The 18,757-nt window shown below is 52.9% G+C and overlaps 1 protein-coding gene across 1 annotated transcript in view; it reads left to right on the top strand.

The window, feature by feature from the left end:
* The window catches only part of RGS9 (regulator of G protein signaling 9), a 53,565-nt gene that overhangs the window by 19,853 nt on the left and 14,955 nt on the right, over window positions 1-18,757 (top strand). Inside the window, exons 10-13 of the mRNA XM_055574960.1 lie at window positions 10,989-11,018; window positions 11,694-11,755; window positions 13,094-13,207; window positions 15,176-15,291. Of these exons, the coding sequence (XP_055430935.1) occupies window positions 10,989-11,018; window positions 11,694-11,755; window positions 13,094-13,207; window positions 15,176-15,291 (322 nt within the window). The remainder of the gene's footprint in view (window positions 1-10,988; window positions 11,019-11,693; window positions 11,756-13,093; window positions 13,208-15,175; window positions 15,292-18,757) is intronic.

Genomic DNA, 18,757 nt, shown 5'->3' with positions numbered 1-18,757 from the left:
TGTACATGTGTACGTGTGTTTGTATGGCTGCCCCCTGGGGAGTCACCCCACAGAGCACCCCCGTGAAGCCACTCACTCAGCATCTCAGCCTCCCGCCAAGGCCTGAGCCAGAGGGCCCACCTCTGCCACACACACACACATACACACAATACACATGCATACATACAACACACTCACATACACACAGAGACATATACACACCACACACACGTACACACATAATACATACACACAATACACATACATACAGAGACACACATACATATATACACACAATACACACAGAGACATACACACACAATACACATACATGCATACATACATACAACACACACAGAGAGACACACATACATATATACACATACATACACACTGTGTATGTGTGGTGTGTATATGTATGTGTGTGTAGTGTGTGTCTCTGTGTATTGTGTGTATATGTGTCTGTGTGCATGTGTATGTGTTATGTTTGTGTATCTCTGTGTGCATATGTGCATGTGGTGTGTATATGTATCTCTGTGTGTAAGTGTGTGTGTTGTGTGTCTGTGTATTGTGTGGTGTGTATATGTGTCTCTGTGTGTATACGTGTCTCTGTTTATACGTGTCTCTGTGTGTATGTGTGTTGTATGTGTGTCTCTGTGTGTATTGTGTGGTGTGTATATATGTCTCTGTGTGTATATGTGTCTCTGTGTATACGTGTCTCTGTGTGTATGTACGTGTATTGTATGTGTGTCTGTGTGTATATACTATGTGTGTACCTGTGTGTGGTGTGTATATGTGTCTCTGTGTGTATGTATGTGTGTTGTATGTTTGTGTCTCTGTGTGTATATATGTATGTGTGTCTTTGTATGTATGTGTATTGTATGCATGCATGTGTGCATGTGTATTGTGTGTATGTATGTCTCTGTGTATTATGTGTATATATGTATGTGTGTCTCTGTATGTGTATTGTGTGTATGTATGTATTATGTGTGTACATGTGTGGTGTGTGTGTGTGTATGTCTCTGTGTGTATGTGTTGTGTGTGTGTATGTATGCATGTGTATTGTGTGTATGTGTGCGTATGTGGCAGAGGCGGGCCCTCTGGCTCCGGCCTTGGCAGGATGGCTGAGATGCTGAGTGAGCAGCTTCACGGGGGTGCTCTGTGGGGTGACTCCCCAGGGGCTGGCCAGCCCCTCCTGGCTGAGCAGGGTCCTCAGGGCCCCTTTCTGGACAAAGGCAGGCAATGCGCTCCTCCAGGAGCCCAAGCCGAGGCTGGGGAGGCTGCGGCCACGGTGCCGGCAGCGGGGGCACAGGGGGCGCCGGGGGGCAGGGGTGGCCGGTGGGCCAGGGGTGCCGGTGGGTGTCACAGCCAGGTACCCACTGTCTTTCTGTTTCTCTCCCACCAGCTCCCCTCCTCCGTCTGCACTCGGGCTGCCCTGGCGCCTTAAGAAGAACAAAGACTTGTAACTCTGCTCGCGGGCCCGCCCCCGGCCCTCCCCCTGGACCTGGGGCCCCCAGCCCTCCGCCCGGGCCCAGGGCGGGTGTGTGTGTGCCCTCTCCCGCAGCTGGACCCAGTGTCCCTGCTTGTCTGGACTGAGCGCAGGGTGCAGGGAGCGGGCAGCGTGTCCCGGAGGCTGGGTGTCCGGAGGTGTCAGATTTCCGCGCAGTGCTGGTTTGAAGAGGGCTCGTTTCTGACAGTTTGTAAATTCTTGGAAAGACCTCTTTTCCTTAAACAGAGGCAGATGACCCGGAAACTGTAAACACCATGGAAAGAGGGCAGAGGCTGGGGTTTGGCAGGTGCCCGGGGCCCTGGGGGACCCCGTGCCTCAGGCTGGTGGCCGTGGGGCTGCCCAGCCCGGGGAGGAGCCAGCCAGAGCGGGGTGGCCCAGGAAGCGGGTCGTTTTGGTCCTGCCACACCGGCAGGTGGGGCGCCCTAATCTCAGAGGGCACCTGTTCCCACGGGGAGCAGGCTGAGTGGCGGCCAGCCCCAGCCTGGCTGTAGGCAGTGGTGCCAGGGCCGTGCCCCTCCCCTGGACTCCAGCAGGGTCTCCAGGTCGTCTGTGACGAGGGCTGGTGGGAGCTCTGACATCAGGGTGAGGCCCCGCTCCCCGCTTCTGCAGTTGTGTCATCTCGGACAAGCTGTGGCTCAGGCAAGCTCTTGAGCTCAAAGCCTCAGTTTCCTCGTCGGTAAAAGGGGAATAAGGAGAGTGCCTCCTTCAGGGGCTGAGCGAGGTCATTTATGCCAAGCGTCTGGAGTGGGATTGGCGTGTGCGCACACTGGCCACAGCAGTGCTCACTGTTGTCATGACCATCTCTCTGCTGCCAGAGAGGGAATCTATGGGGCCCGGAGACCCTCCGCCCTATCTGGGGGGCTCTCCCTCACCCCAGGTGTCCCCCTTCATCCTCCTTTCTTCTCATCCTTCTGCCCTGACTGTTGGTGGCAGAGGCAGGCACATGCCAACGCCACCACCCTGCCTGGCCCTGTGGACGGCTGCGGAGAACAGCGCCGTCCACACCGGTGGCCACTCCAGCCTTTGGGGGAAGGGCAGACACATGGCTCCACGGTCAGGGGCTGTGCCCTGTGGAGCTCCGGCCAGGAGCCCTCCATGAGCAACACCCCTCACCCCATGTGTCCCTGCCACCTGGGGGCAGACAGCTGTCTTCCTCTGGCTCCTGTGCGACCGGCGGGCGGCCGGGGCATCCCTGGATGCCTCTAGGCCGGGGCTCCATGCGGGCTCAGCAAGCGGCTCGTGACGCGGAAGCTCTGGCGTCTGTGCTCACAGCTGGGGACACAGGCGCAGGGGGTGGGCTGCCCGTCCCGGACACACTCTCGGGGCTGGTGAAGCCGGGTGAGAGCTGACGGGCCCGAGCCCCCTCAGGACCTTGTTGACATGTCCCGATGTCCGCTGCGCGGCTTCTGGAGGCTTTGCTGGAGTTTATTCTCTTCTCCCAGCAGCGTGGTGAGAGAGGTCATGCCAGTTCCGTTTTGCGGAGAGAGTGAGCCGTCTGCTCAGGCCGGGCCAGCCGGCGGGCGTGTGGGTCCTCACGGTTCTGTAGCCGCTGCCTCTCCGGGTACCGCCTCCCCATCCCCAGCCGCATCCTGCGGTCCTGCGCCCGGCGCCCCCTTCATGGCAGGGTCTGTGCTCAGGCCCCCAGCTCTACGCTCAGCAGGCCCGCGCTTGCCTTGATGTTCTGCTGTTCTAGAACCTTCTCTAGGTCCCTGGTCCCCTGGAAGCTGTGCGGTCAGTCCCGCCCCCATCGGGACAAGGACTCCTTCCGATGCTCACAGCCTCGGACTCGCGTCTCCTTGGACGGCTGGCCACACCCCTCTCTTTTCTGGTCAGCTTTGCCAGAACCGCTTCCGCTCTCGGATTTCCGGTTTCCGGCGTTTGCCTCTTCCTCTGCTCTCGCGGCCCGTGTTCCCGGCGTCCCTGGGGTCCTCCCCACCTTACGTTTCACTCCACGGCTTGCCCGGCCCTCACCTGTTTCTGCACAGAAACCTGCCTGATTGCCTGACCCCAAGGTCGCTGCTCATCTCTCCCCGGGGTTGCCCAGCCTCTGCCCCCGTCACCCCAGGGCACGACCTTGAGCCCTCTCGCCTTGGACCATCGCCTGCAGCCTGCGTTTGGGTCTCAGGGCTGGCACGCGGGCCACAGGGCTGTGTGTAAACAGTCTCTGGACGTATCCCTATTTGGGCAACTCTGGAAAAATCCCAAGCCAGAATCCTGGGAATGCAGAGAATGCTAAGATTCCTTGGGTGGGTGCTCCTCCTGTAACAGCGTCTTCTTCCCTGGGCTGCGGGATAAAGAGGTGACTTCACCCCAGGAGGACTAGCTGTGGAGACAGTGGGGTTTGTGCATGCCTTCCAGGGTGCAAGACGTGTTTTAGTCTTACAATGAGACGGCTTTCTCAGAATTGCTTAGAAATATGGGTGTGTGTACTTTTTAAGGGATTTCCTGGTGGCTCAGATGGTAAAGAGTCTGCCAGCAATGTGGGAGACCCAGGTTCGATCCCTGTATTGGAACGATCCCCTGGAGAAGGAAATGGCAACCTACTCCAGTACTTTTTAATAACTGCACTTTGATTAAATGTTTCTTATGACCTTTTCTGCTTCCCTGGTGGCTCAGAGGTAAAGAACCCACTTGCCAATGCAGGAGACTTGCAGGCGATGCGGATTTGATCCCTGGGTTGGGAAGATCCCCTGAAGTAGGGAATGACAACCCACTCCAGTATTCTTGCCTGGAGAATCCCATGGACAGAGGAGCCTGGTGGGCTACAGTCCACAGAGTTCTAAAGAGTTGGACACGACTGAGCGACTGAGCACACACACGCGTGGCCTTTTCTGTATTGATAGTAATAATCATATTGATAGATTTGTGAGGCTTTGAAGCCCAGTTAAGTTTAAATTTCACGTAAGCAGCAGATCCTTCTGTCGGTGTGACTGTGTCCCCAGTATTGCCTGGGCATCCTGATCTGCCTCCTGATTGGGGCTAAAGCGGTACCTGCGCGTTCTTGGCAAAAGCATCTGAGCCCTCGTCAGCAGCCAGTGCTTAGGGTCCCGCCCCACGCCAGTCACTCCAGCTTATGTCCCTCTTTACGGATGAGAAGGCAGAGGCTTTCAGCTGCCGGGTAACTTATCCAGAGTCAGGTAGCCGAGAAGTGACAGACCGGGATTTTGACCTCTCTGACGCAGAAGGTCGATACTCTTTTAGTGACCCCCATCCCGTCAAATTCTCTCTCTGTCTTTTCAGAGAAGTCCAGAACCCTCTCCCCTACTGCCAAGATACACACTCTCCAGACAGGAGAGAGACTCCCTGTATGTTAACCTAGAGGAGGCAGGTCCCATGGACAGAGGGTTGTTTTTTTTTAATGATATATATATATATATATATCATCTGAATATATATATATCACCTGAATATATATATATATACACATACATCTGTGTGTGTGTGTATATATATATATATATATATATATATATACACACACATCTGAATGCAGAGGTCCAAAGAATAGCAAGAAGAGATAAGAAAGCCTTCTTCAGTGATCAATGCAAAGAAATAGAGGGAAAAACAACAGAATGGGAAAGACTAGATATCTCTTCAAGAAAATCAGAGATACCAAAGGAACATTTCATGCAAAGATGGGCTCGATAAAGGACAGAAATGGTATGGACCTAACAGAAGCAGAAGATATTAAGAAGAGATGGCAAGAATACACAGAAGAACTGTACAAAAAAGATCTTCACGACCCAGATAATCACAATGGTGTGATCACTCACCTAGAGCCAGACATCCTGGAATGTGAAGTCAAGTGGGCCTTAGAAAGCATCACTACGAACAAAGCTAGTGGAGGTGATGGAATTCCAGTGGAGCTATTCAAATCCTGAAAGATGATGCTGCAAAAGTGCTGCACTCAATATGCCAGCAAATTTGGAAAACTCAGCAGTGGCCACAGGACTGGAAAAGGTCAGTTTTCATTCCAATCCCAAAGAAAGGCAATGCCAAAGAATGCTCAAACGACCACACAATTGCACTCATCTCACATGCTAGTAAAGTAATGCTCAAGATTCTCCAAGCCAGGCTTCAGCAATACATGAACTGTGAACTTCCTGATGTTCAAGCTGGTTTTAGAAAAGGCAGAGGAACCAGAGATCAAATTGCCAACATCCACTGGATCATGGAAAAAGCAAGAGAGTTCCAGAAAAGCATCTATTTCTGCTTTATTGACTATGCCAAAGCCTTTGTGTGGATCACAATAAACTGTGGAACATTCTGAAAGAGATGGGAATACCAGACCACCTGATCTGCCTCTTGAGAAATTTGTATGCAGGTCAGGAAGCAACAGTTAGAACTGGACATGAAACAACAGACTGGTTCCAAATAGGAAAAGGAGTACGTCAAGGCTGTATATTGTCACCCTGTTTATTTAACTTATATGCAGAGTACATCATGAGAAACGCTGGACTGGAAGAAACACAAGCTGGAATCAAGATTGCCAGGAGAAATATCAATAACCTCAGATATGCAGATGACACCACCCTTATGGCAGAAAGTGAAGAGGAACTGAAAAGCCTCTTGATGAAAGTGAAAGAGGAGAGTGAAAAAGTTGGCTTAAAGCTCAACATTCAGAAAACGAAGATCATGGCATCCGGTCCCATCACTTCATGGGAAATAGATGGGGAAACAGTGGAAACAGTGTCAGACTTTATTTTTCTGGGCTCCAAAATCACTGCAGATGGTGACTGCAGCCATAAAATTAAAAGACGCTTACTCCTTGGAAGGAAAGTTATGACCAACCTAGATAGCATATTCAAAAGCAGAGACATTACTTTGCCAACAAAGGTTCATCTAGTCAAGGCTATGGTTTTTCCTGTGGTCATGTATGGATGTGAGAGTTGGACTGTGAAGAAGGTTGAGCGCCGAAGAATTGATGCTTTTGAACTGTGGTGTTGGAGAAGAGTCTTGAGAGTCCCTTGGACTGCAAGGAGATCCAACCAGTCCATTCTGAAGGAGATCAGCCCTGGGATTTCTTTGGAGGGAATGATGCTAAAGCTGAAACTCCACTATTTGGCCACCTCATGCGAAGAGTTGACTCATTGGAAAAGACTCTGATGCTGGGAGGGATTGGGGGCAGGAGGAGAAGGGGACGACAGAGGATGAGATGGCTGGATGGCAGCACTGACTCGATGGACGTGAGTCTGAGTGAACTCCGGGAGTTGGTGATGGACAGGGGGGCCTGGTGTGCTGCGATTCATGGGGTCGCAGAGAGTCGGACACGACTGAGCGACTGATCTGATATATATATATATATATATATATTTTTTTTTTTTTTTTTTTTTAGTAGTTGGGCTTCCCAGGTGGCACTAGTGGTAAAGAACCCGCCTGTCGATGCAGGAGACACAAGAGACGTGGTTTCTATCCCTGGGTCTGGAAGACCCCCTGGAGAAGGAAATGACCACCCACTCCAGTATTCTTGCCCAGAGCTTCCCATGGACAGAGGAGCCTGGTGGGCTACAGTCCATGGGGTCACAAAGAGTCAGACACGAGTGAGTGACTTAGCACGCATGCAGTGGCTTTACAGTGTTGCATTTCTGCTGTACAAGGAAGTGACCAGTGTACCTGTATCCCCTCCCTCTTGGACCTCCCTCCACCCCACACTGGACATCAGTTTTTAAAGTTAGAAATAAATGCTGACGTCCACGCGGGTGATCCAGGGTGGAGGTGGACAAGCTCTTAGACCCCAAGGAACCTTCTGCAGTCTGATTCCCAGGAGATCGCTGGTAGTTTGGGGGAACCAGAAAGCCCACAGCAAGCCCAGCACCCTGAAAGGATAGTAAAGTCAAGAAGGGAATTAAAATATAAAAAAGTTTAACACCCTGAAGACCGAGATAGTGGCCCAAGAAACGGCAGGTATTAGGCCAGAGACCATGCTGAGTAGACTAGAGGTGAGAGTGCTGGTGGCTGGAGGCATGTGAGGACAGCCCCCGGGGGCCGGGAGACCGTGGACAGGCTGGGCTGCGCGTCCACACCGGGCGCAGGGCCGGGGACAGTGCCCACACAGGGCGCAGGGCCGGGGACACCGAGTAGACTAGAGGTGAGAGTGCTGGTGGCTGGAGGCGTGTGAGGACAGCCCCCGGGGGCCAGAGACCGTGGACAGGCTGGGCTGTGCGTCCACACAGGGCGCAGGGCCGGGGACAGCGGTCACCCTGGGGCCTGGGCACCGAGGGAGGGTGTCTGAGCCCTGCCCGCTGGGCACCCCGAGCACAGGGCGCAGGGCCGGGGACAGCGGTCACCCTGGGGCCTGGGCACCGAGGAAGGGTGTCTGAGCCCTGCCCGCTGGGCACCCCGAGCACAGGGCGCAGGGCCGGGGACAGCGGTCACCCTGGGGCCTGGGCACCGAGGAAGGGTGTCTGAGCCCTGCCCGCTGGGCACCCCGAGCACAGGGCGCAGGGCCGGGGACAGCGGCCACCCTGGGGCCTGGGCACCGAGGAAGGGTGTCTGAGCCCTGCCCGCTGGGCACCCCGAGCACAGGGCGCAGGGCCGGGGACAGCGGCCACCCTGGGGCCTGGGCACCGAGGAAGGGTGTCTGAGCCCTGCCCGCTGGGCACCCCGAGCACAGGGCGCAGGGCCGGGGACAGCGGTCACCCTGGGGCCTGGGCACCGAGGGAGGGTGTCTGAGCCCTGCCCGCTGGGCACCCCGAGCACAGTTGCAGTTGCTAGCACCGTCAGCGTGTCCACGCTCCAGCCTTGCTGAGGTATTGGCGTTATTACGTGTGCAGGTTTCAGGGGTACAGTGGGTGGTTAGATGCGAACAGATACGGCAAAGTGAGTTCCACCAATGAGTTCACACCTCCACCCTTGACTTTGTGGTGTAACAGTTAAGATCTATGCTCTGCACAACTTCTAAGCATGTAATACAGCATCGTTGATTATGGTCACCGGGCTGTGTTAGGTCCCAGGTCTTCTCTTCCAGCTGGGAGTGTGTTTTACCATCGTTAGTGTTAATTAGAGTCAGTCAGGTGTGTGCTTCCTCTTGGACTGGGGCTCTCGCGTTCTTTTGTGCTTCTTGGTTTGTTTTTGTTTTTAATTTTTATTGGAGTGTAGTTGATTTACAGTGTTAACCTCAGGTTTACAGCGAAGTGAATCAGTTAAATATACACATGTCTTCTCTTTTCTGGATTCTTTTACCACTGCAGACTGCTGAGTAGAGTTCCCTGTGCTGTGCAGCAGACCCTCATTCTTTATCTGCTTTATACGAAGTAGTGTATAGTGTCTCGTGGCCAGACAGGGGCATTCCATTCAGCACTAGCCTCAGCCTCGGGGCAAGCGAGGAACAGGTGAAGAGAACACACTGTTTTCCGATTCTCCTGGATCACTGCTCGGATTTTTTTGTTTTTAAACAGCCTTTTTTCAGCCTTTCTTGCTATGATTCTTGTTTTCTCTTGCCCGCACTGTGCTTCATGTGGGATCTTAGCTCTCTGACCGGGGATGGAACTCGAGCCCCCTGCAATGGAAGCGCAGTCTTAGCCGCTGGACCACCAGGGAAGCCCCACTTCTCCGCTTGCCAAGGTCACATCTGGGTTTGAATCCTGGTTCAGCCAGTTACCAACCAGGAGATGTCAGAGCCTTGGTTTCCTCGGCCAAAAATTAGAATAATAAAACCTCCCTCCCTTAAACTTTCTAAGGGCACAGAGAGGTGTAAATTGTTTTGTATATAGCTAGGTGATTATTTTCACACAAAAGTCCAGCTTCTCTTTTGATCAGAAGGCATAAACCAGTAGATACTCTTCTTAATCCACTTCCGCATGACTTGAACTGAAGCATCTGATTATATTAGATTTGAATGCAAATCCACCCTGGCCCTGGGGTCCTTTTCCACCTGAAATGCGTGTCTTCTCACACAGCCCTGTGTTAGGAGAACATAGGAACAGATAATTAGCGTAACTGCCAAAATGTTTGGGTCATTTGGAGAGTGTTCTCAGTTTTTTAAGCAGAAAAATATTCTCTTAACCTTAAAATGCATCTCCATTTTTTTCAGCCTCCAGGCACACAGCAGTCATCATTTGTCTGGTATTTAGTGAGCGTCTACTCTGCCACAGGTTATGCTCGGGAAGATTAACGTGGTCTTCCTGCTCCTAGTAGCGCCTGATGGGTGATGCATAGATTAAACAGAGAGGTGCACAAACAGTGTCTAATTATGGTTGTGATGAGTGTGACAAAGGCGGAAGTGTGTGTGGGGATGAGGGTCAACCCTTCCTTCATTAAAAGTATGTACTTTTCATCTTTGACTGTGTCCGGTCTCAGTTTGGCGCGTGGCCCCCGGAGCACACGGACTCTCTAGCTGTGGCGCGGGTACTCGGTTGCCTTGTGGGGTGTGGGATCTCAGTTCCCTGAGCAGGGCTCGAAGCCACGTCCCCTGCACTGGAAGCTGGATTCTTAACCCCTGAACCACCAGGGAAGTCACACGTCACCTTTCTGAGATCACTTGTCCTAGCTTCCCGCCCCCAGCTGAGAAAAGCAATCACATAAAAACAATTTATGATGCAAAGTTAAAAAATGACGCAAAGTAGAAAGGAAACTCACATATGACGTTCCAGATCAGACCCTCCTTCATTCCTTGTCACTGGGCTCTGGCCCAGGACTTACTTCACTAGCTGGCTAAAGGAGATCGTGTCGTCCTTGGACTTTTCCAGGGACGCAAACCCGGTGGGACTCAGCAGCACGGGTGTTAGCCGCCAGGAATGATGCTCAGCTTGACGCGTAAGAGTCACACCAGGCGGTCCTTGACACAAGCAGACCTCGGAAAACTGGTTTGGGAAGCACCAGCTGTAACCAGCCTCCCAGAGTTGGATGGGGCAGACAAGTGGTACCAGGGGCGCGTGTTAAATAGTAGGAAGGTTCAGGAGGAGGCAGGTCTGAGTGGTTTCCGGGAGCTTCCAGGATCCTAGACACGGGGCTCCTCTCCGAGTCGCCCTTCCTCTGCTGTGAAAGTCCAGACCGAGGAGGGAGCCCGAGGTGAAAGTGTCCACGTTACGGCTCCACTCTGGGGCTCAGCTTGCAGCGGAGGCTGCTCTCGAGTCTTTGAAGTGTGTGCTTTATTTTCGGTGGCGTGGCTTTTCCCTGAAACATCGAGTACTGGTCAAGTGGCTAGTTCCCCCAGTGGATGTTATGTGGGCGCCATGGTGGATTGGGAGCAGTCCTGAAAAAACCCAAGGTGAACTTGGTCTTCAGTTCATCTTGGCTTTTAGGAGAGCAGGATAAAGTTATAGTGGCAAAGTAGCCCCTTCTGTCAGCAAACCTCTCAGCTGATCTAATTCTCCAGTAGTTGTGCAGAATAGGGTGGAACAAGTAATGGGGAAATTCTGTCTTTTAAGTAAAAAAAAAAAAAAAAAAAAAAAAAGGGCAGTGTTCTCTTGGGGAAGGGTTTTTATGTTTCAAATGGCTATTTGGACTCTAATGATTTCATGACGTCTGTTTAATGGTTTTTGCTTCTTTGTTTTTACAGAAACAGACCGTGGTTTCTGTCAGGAAAGAGGTAATTAGCCTCCCAGTTTCAGGGAAGTTTGATTTTTAATCCTCTAACAAATTATATGTGCTTTGGCTTCCTGCTTTGCACTCAGCGATGAAATGAAAACCAGGTGTAGGGTTCAGACAGTTGTCTACAAAGTAACGGACGGCACAGACGCCAAAGCCTCTCTTGTAAGATGTGCCTGGGGTGAGCTGCTATGCGGGACATGAAGCACCCTCTGAAGGCGCGGATCTGCGGGGCGTAGGGTGGCTCCCGCACCCTGGATCCCACTCACAGTCAGAGGAGCTCAGCGTCTGTCTGGGGTGACGAGCTAACCGCCCGGGCAGATCTTCTATCCAGGGCCCAGGACAGAGGCCTGGGTCATGATGGCCGTGAGGTTAGATCTGCTTCTGTGCATCAGAGGCGACTGGGGAAATGCTGAGCCTTTGTCTCGGTTTAGAACTTTGATTTTTCCCAGGTGGTGTCTTTTCCGAGATGAACACACAATGAGTTAAGGCTGCTTATTTGGAGTTGGGGTCCTCTGTGTGCTACAGACCTGAGCCCTGGGGTCCTGGGGGGCCGGCTTGAGGGGGCAGGGTGGGGTGCTTTGATGGGGAAGCAGCTTCTGGTTCAGAGTCGCATGTAGGCATTGGTGTTGGCGACACCCCAGGCGGGGCGGTCTAACCACTGTGTCTTTTCCAGATCATGTATTACCGACAGGCCTTGATGAGGTCCACGGTGAAGTCGTCCGTGTCTCTTGGAGGGTAGGTCTCTAACCTGTTGCTCTTGCTGAGGTTGGCACAGCAGGTCATCAGGCAGGAGAACTTCTGCCTCAAGGAGGACTTGACAAGTCGTGGTTGGCTTGAGATTCCCAAGGACTTAAAGGGACAAAAGCAGTCTCACGGGGATTAAGTTGGGTTGGTCTCTGGGTCGGGTGAGGAATAATCAGAGAGGGGTGAGGCACTGGACAGTCTGTGGATGGGAAAGTGGGAAGCGTTCACGAGCTAGATGGTATGGTTCAGTGGTACTAATAAACATCCGTTGTTAACCTTTGATTAAAATCCAGTTGGGAGAAACTGGAAATTAATGTTTGATTTCTCAAACATTCAAGCTGTCTTGATCCAGTCTCCCAGAGGGCATTACTACTCTGACCTGTTCCAGAAAGTCAGTTATGAAACCAAACGGACAGTCCATTAGACGAGGCTCAAAGGCTGTTGGATGCTTTTAGACTCACTGTCTCGGAGCCTCATTACCATTATTTCGACACCATTAGTGTCTGGACCTGTGGGCACCTGTTTTTCCTCCTTTCTTCCCGCTGTTCCATGGTGAAGGTCTGTTGGGAATAAGAAGGTCTTGTGAGAAGTGGAGCCCGGGGCCTTGAGTTCCACCCGGGACTGAGGACGGGGGGCTCTGCCGTGTCTCTGGGGCACGGGTCCTGCTCCGCAGTCCCTAGTGGCGGTGGGCAGCCTTCGTGGCAGGCACCTCGTGTGTATATTATGGATGTAATGCCCACCCTTAGGGTGAGGACCTGGCAGATTTTTTTCCCAAACTAGCGGACACCAGGACACGTGTTGGTTCAGGAGGTCTAACCCAGCTAGAAGGGATTAGCGCTTGCCTGCTTTTGTCTCGGGGAGACCACAGTGTTGAATAATGGGTCTGAATTCCCAAACGCCGGCACCTTTGACAGAGGGTGGGCCCCAGGGTGGTGACAGAGCCTCCCTGAGTCTCCACGGACCTCATGCTTCCAAGATGGTGCCGAGACCCCTGTTTGAATGCGTGCAGAATCAGCTTTGCATTGTGAAGACCCACGATCAAGGGTGAAGAGGCCGTGTTTTATGAACCAAGCACAGAGAAGTCACAGAGGAACCGGATTTGGAGACGCCGTTCCGTTTCACGACGAGAATGGGACCGGTCTTGTTAAGCACCTGCCAATCCTGACAGCTGTTAGTGTTTTTCTGAGAAGACGTGATGAGTGTGTAACCACACGGACAGAGTTGAAGGAGGGCAGGCTGGTCAACCGACCTGAGTGTTGATTTATTTGGTCTCTGGGGTGTTGAACTTCCAGGAAATCACTTCTTTTTTATTTATTTTTTGCTTTTGAGGATTGTTAAGTATAGTGAGCAGTTTTCATCCAATGATGCCATCATGTCAGGCTGCCTCCCCAGCAATCCGTGGATAACGGACGACACCCAGTTCTGGGATTTAAATGCCAAACTGTACGTATTCGAGATATCTGTGTTCTTTTAAAAGAAACTTTTCGCGGTATAATTTTCATGTCATAGAATTCACCCACTTAAAGTGTACGTTTCAATGATTTTGACTATATTCATAGACTCATGCAACTGCCACAGGTCAATTTTTAAAATATCACCCCAGTAAGAAACCCCCTACCCTTTAGATTCCACCTGCAATGCAGGAGACCCAGGTTTGATCCCTGGGTTGGGAAGATCCCCTGAGAAGGAAATGGCAATCCACTCCAGTCTTCTTGCCTGGAGGATCCTATGGACAGAGGAGCCTGGCAGGCTACCGTCCATGGGGCCGCAGAGAGTCAGACAAGACTGAGTGACTAACGCACACACCCTTTAGCTATCACCCCAAGTCCCCATCCCCTAAACCCCTCCAGCCCTCCTCAGCCACTAAACTACCTGTCTCTCCAGGTTTGCCTCTTCTGGGTGTTCATATAAATGGAATCGTACAATATGAGATCTTTTGTGATTAGCTTTTTTCCCTTAGCATGATGCCTTCAAAGTTTATCCATGTTGAAGCAGATATTAGTACTCAATTTCAAATTATGTATGAAAAATATAATTTTATGGGTAGACCACATCTTGTTTATCCGTTCATCAGCTGGCGGACATTCAGGTCGTCTCTGCCTCCTAGTGGTTGCGAATCTGCTGCTGTGAACATTCATGGGCTCGTTTTCCTGTGGACATGTATTTTTCATTTCTCGGGGTGTGTGCCTAGGAATGGAGCTGCTGGGTCAAAGGGTAACTCTGTTTTAACATACAGAGATTGTTTTTGAAAAGAAAACAGTCATCTCTATGGCTTTCCATTCTCGATTTCTAATTAGAGTAAAAATAAGTTCTGGGAAGGCAGAGCCCTTAACCTGCCTTGGGGAATTACACCACTCATTCCTTCGCTGTTTGTGAAATTTGAGGGGTTGTTGCTGCATAATTCTGCTGTTTGGAAGAGAAGGCAAAGGCTGAACTACAGACGAGAAAGCCAAGCTGACACAAGAAGAAAGAAGGGGAGGGGGAGGAGAGGGAGGAGGGCAGGGTCGGGGCGTGGGTGCAAACCACCGGCAGGTCGGCAACACGGCCACCGCCTCCTGAGGCCTGCGGAGCACCCCGGGCTCAGACCCAACCTGGTGAGCAGGCCTGGGGGGGTGCCCTTTCCCCTCCTCCATGTAGCCCTGTGGTCAGCTGATGGGTCAAGGAGGGTGCCTGTGGGAGTTGGGGGTCAGCTGCAGGGCCCAGGACTCTGGAGCCATCTGGTTATAAGGATGGTTTCCTTCAGCCTGTGTGTCTCTCACAGTGTATCGAATTAAGAGTTGTTGGGGTTCAGTCGCTCAGTCGTGTCCGACTCTGAGACCCCATGGACGCAGCACGCCAGGCTTCCCTGCCCTCCATCTCCCGGAGCTTGTTCAAACTCATATCCATCGAGTCAGTGATGCCATCCAACCATCTCATCCTCTGTTGTCCCCTTCTTCTCCTGCCTTCAATCTTTCCCAGCTTCAGGGTCTTTTCCAAGGAGTGAGTTCTTCGCATCAGGTGGCCAAAGTATTGGAGCTTCAGCTTCAGCATCAGTCCTCCCAGTGAACATTCAGGGTTGATTCCTTTAGGATGGCCTGATTTGGATAAGAGAGGCCCCCCTGAATTTGGGCCTGGTGTGGCGGCCGGCCCTCACCTCCATAGGCCTTGGAGGGGCTGTGCGTGTCCCTGTGTCCTGGAGGGTTAGCAGGGCGTCCCCCCCACAGCCCCGCCCGGGCCGCCAGCTCCCGACCCCAGGCCCAGGGGACGTGTCTGAGGCTGCATTTTCTGAGCAGGGGGTTACTTGGCTTGTCTGTGCAGGGATGGGGGAGGGGACGCGTGGAGGTTAGTGGGGCCGAAGCCCCTCGCCCCACGCAGGTCACCACCTGGCACAGCCCAGGTGTCTGGAGCACTTACACGCGGTGGTCCTTGCAGGGTGGACATCCCAACCAAGATGCGGGTGGAGCGCTGGGCCTTCAACTTCAGCGAGCTGATCCGGGACCCCAAGGGTCGGCAGAGCTTCCAGCACTTTCTCAGGAAGGAGTTCAGTGGTGGGTCTTTGATTTTTTTTTTCTTAATAGAAGCATTTGCTTTTGGAGACACTCCTGGACGTCTAGCCTGGGGCCGGAGGATGCTGGCAGGTGTGTTCAGGGCTCTGCTCCGGCCAACTCTTGGTGGGAGCTTTCCGGACTTGCCCCCTTCTTGGGCTCCCTGGTAGGGGGGTCGCCTTGCTCACAGAAGCTGTGTGAGCTGTGACTCTCTTCCCCAGCACCCCGTCCCCTTTGGCTGCTGGCACCTGCTCACCCTGAGCCCCAGGGTCACCCAGCCACGAGCTCCCAAGTCTGCCGCTGCCACGCACCTGGCTTTCTTCAGCGCGGGGTGCCCTGGCTGCCGATTCAGTTCGCCAGGACCCCGTCCCCAGTGGGTCCTTTCCAGTTGGTGTGGGGTGGACGCTCTTAAGTTTTGGTAACTCCCCGAGTGACTGTAACGTTTGGCCCCAATCAAGGACCACATCTCAGCTCCCAGTCTGCTTCCTTAGAAGGTGCAGCTTCAGTGGAGTGGGGGGGGCTGCTGGGGGGTCTAACGCCTGATGACCTGAGGTGGAGCTGACATAGTAACAACAGACGTAAAGGGAAAGTGTTGGTCACTCAGTCGTGTCCGACTCTTTGCGACCCGTGGACTGTAGCCCACCAGGGTCTTCTGTCCATGGAATTCTCCAGGCGAGAATACTGGAGTGGGTTGCCATTTCTTTCTCCTGGGGATCTTCCTGGCCCAGAGATGGAACCTACATCTCCTGCATTGCAGGTGGATCCTTTACCATCTGAGTCGCTGGGGAAGTCCGTGGACATAAAGTACACCCTTGACTCGTCCTGAAAGCGTCCCTCCCCCTCCTGCCCCCAGTCCATGAAAAAGCTGTCTTCCATGAAATGGGTCCCTGGTAGTGAAAGGCTGGGGACCACTGGTGGGCCCGCGCTTCATGTCCCGGCCCTGGGGGCCCTGCAGCCTCATAGACACGACGTGCAGGGAGGCACTGGGAAAAGCGGAGGCCAGGCTGGGGCCACGTCCCGCGGGTGGAGCATTCCGTGGGCTTCACCGCCTGACCTGAAATCCTGGCTTTCCCGCCAGGCCCCCAGCCCCGGGGCACCCATGCCCCTCCCTTGCTTCCCGAGACCCGCTGGCCTGTGAGTTGCACCCGAAACTACCCCCGGGACGTGCCATGAGCCTGTTTGCTTGCCTGGTGTGGCAACTTACGTTCTAATAGGGATTCTGGAAAAGCCTTTTTTCTGACTAAGCCTGACTGCCAGGATGTAATAAACCCAGAGATGGGGAGAGGGCTGCTTTAGGCCAGAAGCACCGGGGGAGGAAGTGGGCTGAGCGCCATCTAGTGGCCCCCTGACGAGCCACACCCTGAGTTTATCCCACCCACTCCTTACTTGGCATCCATGAGAATTCATCTCTATGATTCCCTGGCTGTTATTTTGAAAAAGAGCGCTATTGATGATCTCTGGATGACATTGCCACGGCTTCTGGTACAGGCAGAACAAGTAATCAGTCCATTTCATTAAAATTTTAAAAATTGAGATATGCTGCACATGTTGTAAATTCGGACCATATAATCCACCTGCCCTTTTAAAGTGTGCAGGTCAGTGCTCTGTATTAGACTCACAAAGTTGCACAACAGCCACCACCGTGTTAACTCTAGAACGTTGTCAGCGCCCTCAAAAAGGAACCCCAACCCATGGAGTCGTTCCCTATTCCTCTGTCTGCCTCTCTCCCCACAGCCCCCTGCCCCAGTCCTGGGCAACCGTTGATTTTCTTTCTATTTTCATGGATTTGCCTGTTTGGGACATTTTCTATACATGGAATCATACAATATGTGGCTTGCTGTCTTCTTTCACTCAGGATAGTATTTTGAAAGTCTTTCCGTGTTGGAGCATGTAATAATGCTTCATCCTTTTTAATGGCCAAATAGTATTCCATTCAGGCTTCCTTGGTGGCTCAGCAGCAAAAATCTGCCTGCCAATACAGGAGACATGGGTTTGATCCCTGGGTCAGAAGATCCCCTGAAGAAGGATATGGCCATGAACTCCATCTAGTATTCTTGCCTGGAACATCCCATGGACAGAGGAGCCTGGTGGGCTACCGTCCGTGGGGTTGCAAAGGAGTCGGACGCGACTGAGCGACTGAACACCAGCAGCGTTCCGTTCTGTGCAGGCACATGGCTTTGTGTGCCCAGCCTCAGGTGGTAGACACTTGGGTCGTTTCCGCTGTTTGGCTGTTTAGAGTAGTACTGCTGTGAACATCCGTGTACACACTTCTGTGTGCTCATGTATTTACACTGGTAAAATATTCATAAGGCTTGCCATTGTTACCATTCTCAGTGTCGAGTTCAGTGACACTCTCACCACCATCCATCTCCAGAGCCTTTTAATCTTTCCAAACTGAAAATGTCACCTATAAACACGAACTCCCATCCCCTGGAAGCCGTTCTGCTTCCTCTGGGCCCAAGTGCTCGGGGGCCTCGTATACATGGAATCTACGGTATTTGTTCCTTTGTGTCTGGCTGGTTTCACTTGGCACCGCTTCCTTCAGGCTTCACCCCGTTGTGACCTGTGCCAGGATCCCTCCCTCTCTGGGGTGAGTGGCGCTCACTTCCTTCAGGGTTCACCCCGTTGTGACCTGTGCCAGGATCCCTCCCTCTCTGGGGTGAGTGGCGCTCACTTCCTTCAGGGTTCACCCCGTTGTGACCTGTGCCAGGATCCCCTCCCTCTCTGGGATGAGTGGCGCTCATTGCGCATGCGCATCACACATGTTTGTCTGCTCTTGTGCTGGCGAACATTTGGGTGGTTTCCACCTTTTGACTTTTGTGAACAATTGTGCGTTTAATTTTACTCCTAAGCAATGAACTCTCTTTTGCTGTGGGCAAGGTGGTCTCCAGGGCCCTTGATGTAAGGCCAGTGGCTGTCACTCAAGAGCATCCTGGCCTGTCTGCTCCTGCGGGTGGTCTTGGTCCTAAGGGCTCCCTGGATTTTATGCCAAAGAGGAAGGGTATAATTCTATAGAATTCTATAGAATTCTAATTCTATAGAATTAGGGGACAGAGTCAACTCGCTTAGGCTCCTACAGGCTTCTCTGGTCTGAAATGCCCGGGAGGCTTCCAGGGAACGAGGAAATGGAGCAGAGGGATGGGGTGGTACATTTCCCTACGTGGTGGTATTCCATGACTCACCCCCCCCCCCCCACGCGCGCACACCCATGTCCACACACACAGACGCAGGCTCCTGCTTTCCCACTGCTGTGACCTCCTTTATTTTCTCAGGTGAAACTGCCACCTGGGGAGATGCACCCGGTGTCACACTCCTGGGTGCGGGGGCACCGGGTGGAGAGCGTCGAGCTGGAAGGACACAGGAGGGTGACGCCCGGCTTTCCTTCTGGGCCCAGAGGGGCAGGGTCTCTGGCTCAGGCGGCCCTGCATTTAGTCCCCCGCGGCCAGGCCTTCCCGGAGGGTCAGTCCTT

Source organism: Bubalus kerabau, chromosome 4, assembly GCF_029407905.1.
Source record: "Bubalus kerabau isolate K-KA32 ecotype Philippines breed swamp buffalo chromosome 4, PCC_UOA_SB_1v2, whole genome shotgun sequence".
NCBI lineage: Eukaryota > Metazoa > Chordata > Mammalia > Artiodactyla > Bovidae > Bubalus > Bubalus kerabau.
This window is presented reverse-complemented; position numbering and strand designations above follow the sequence as displayed.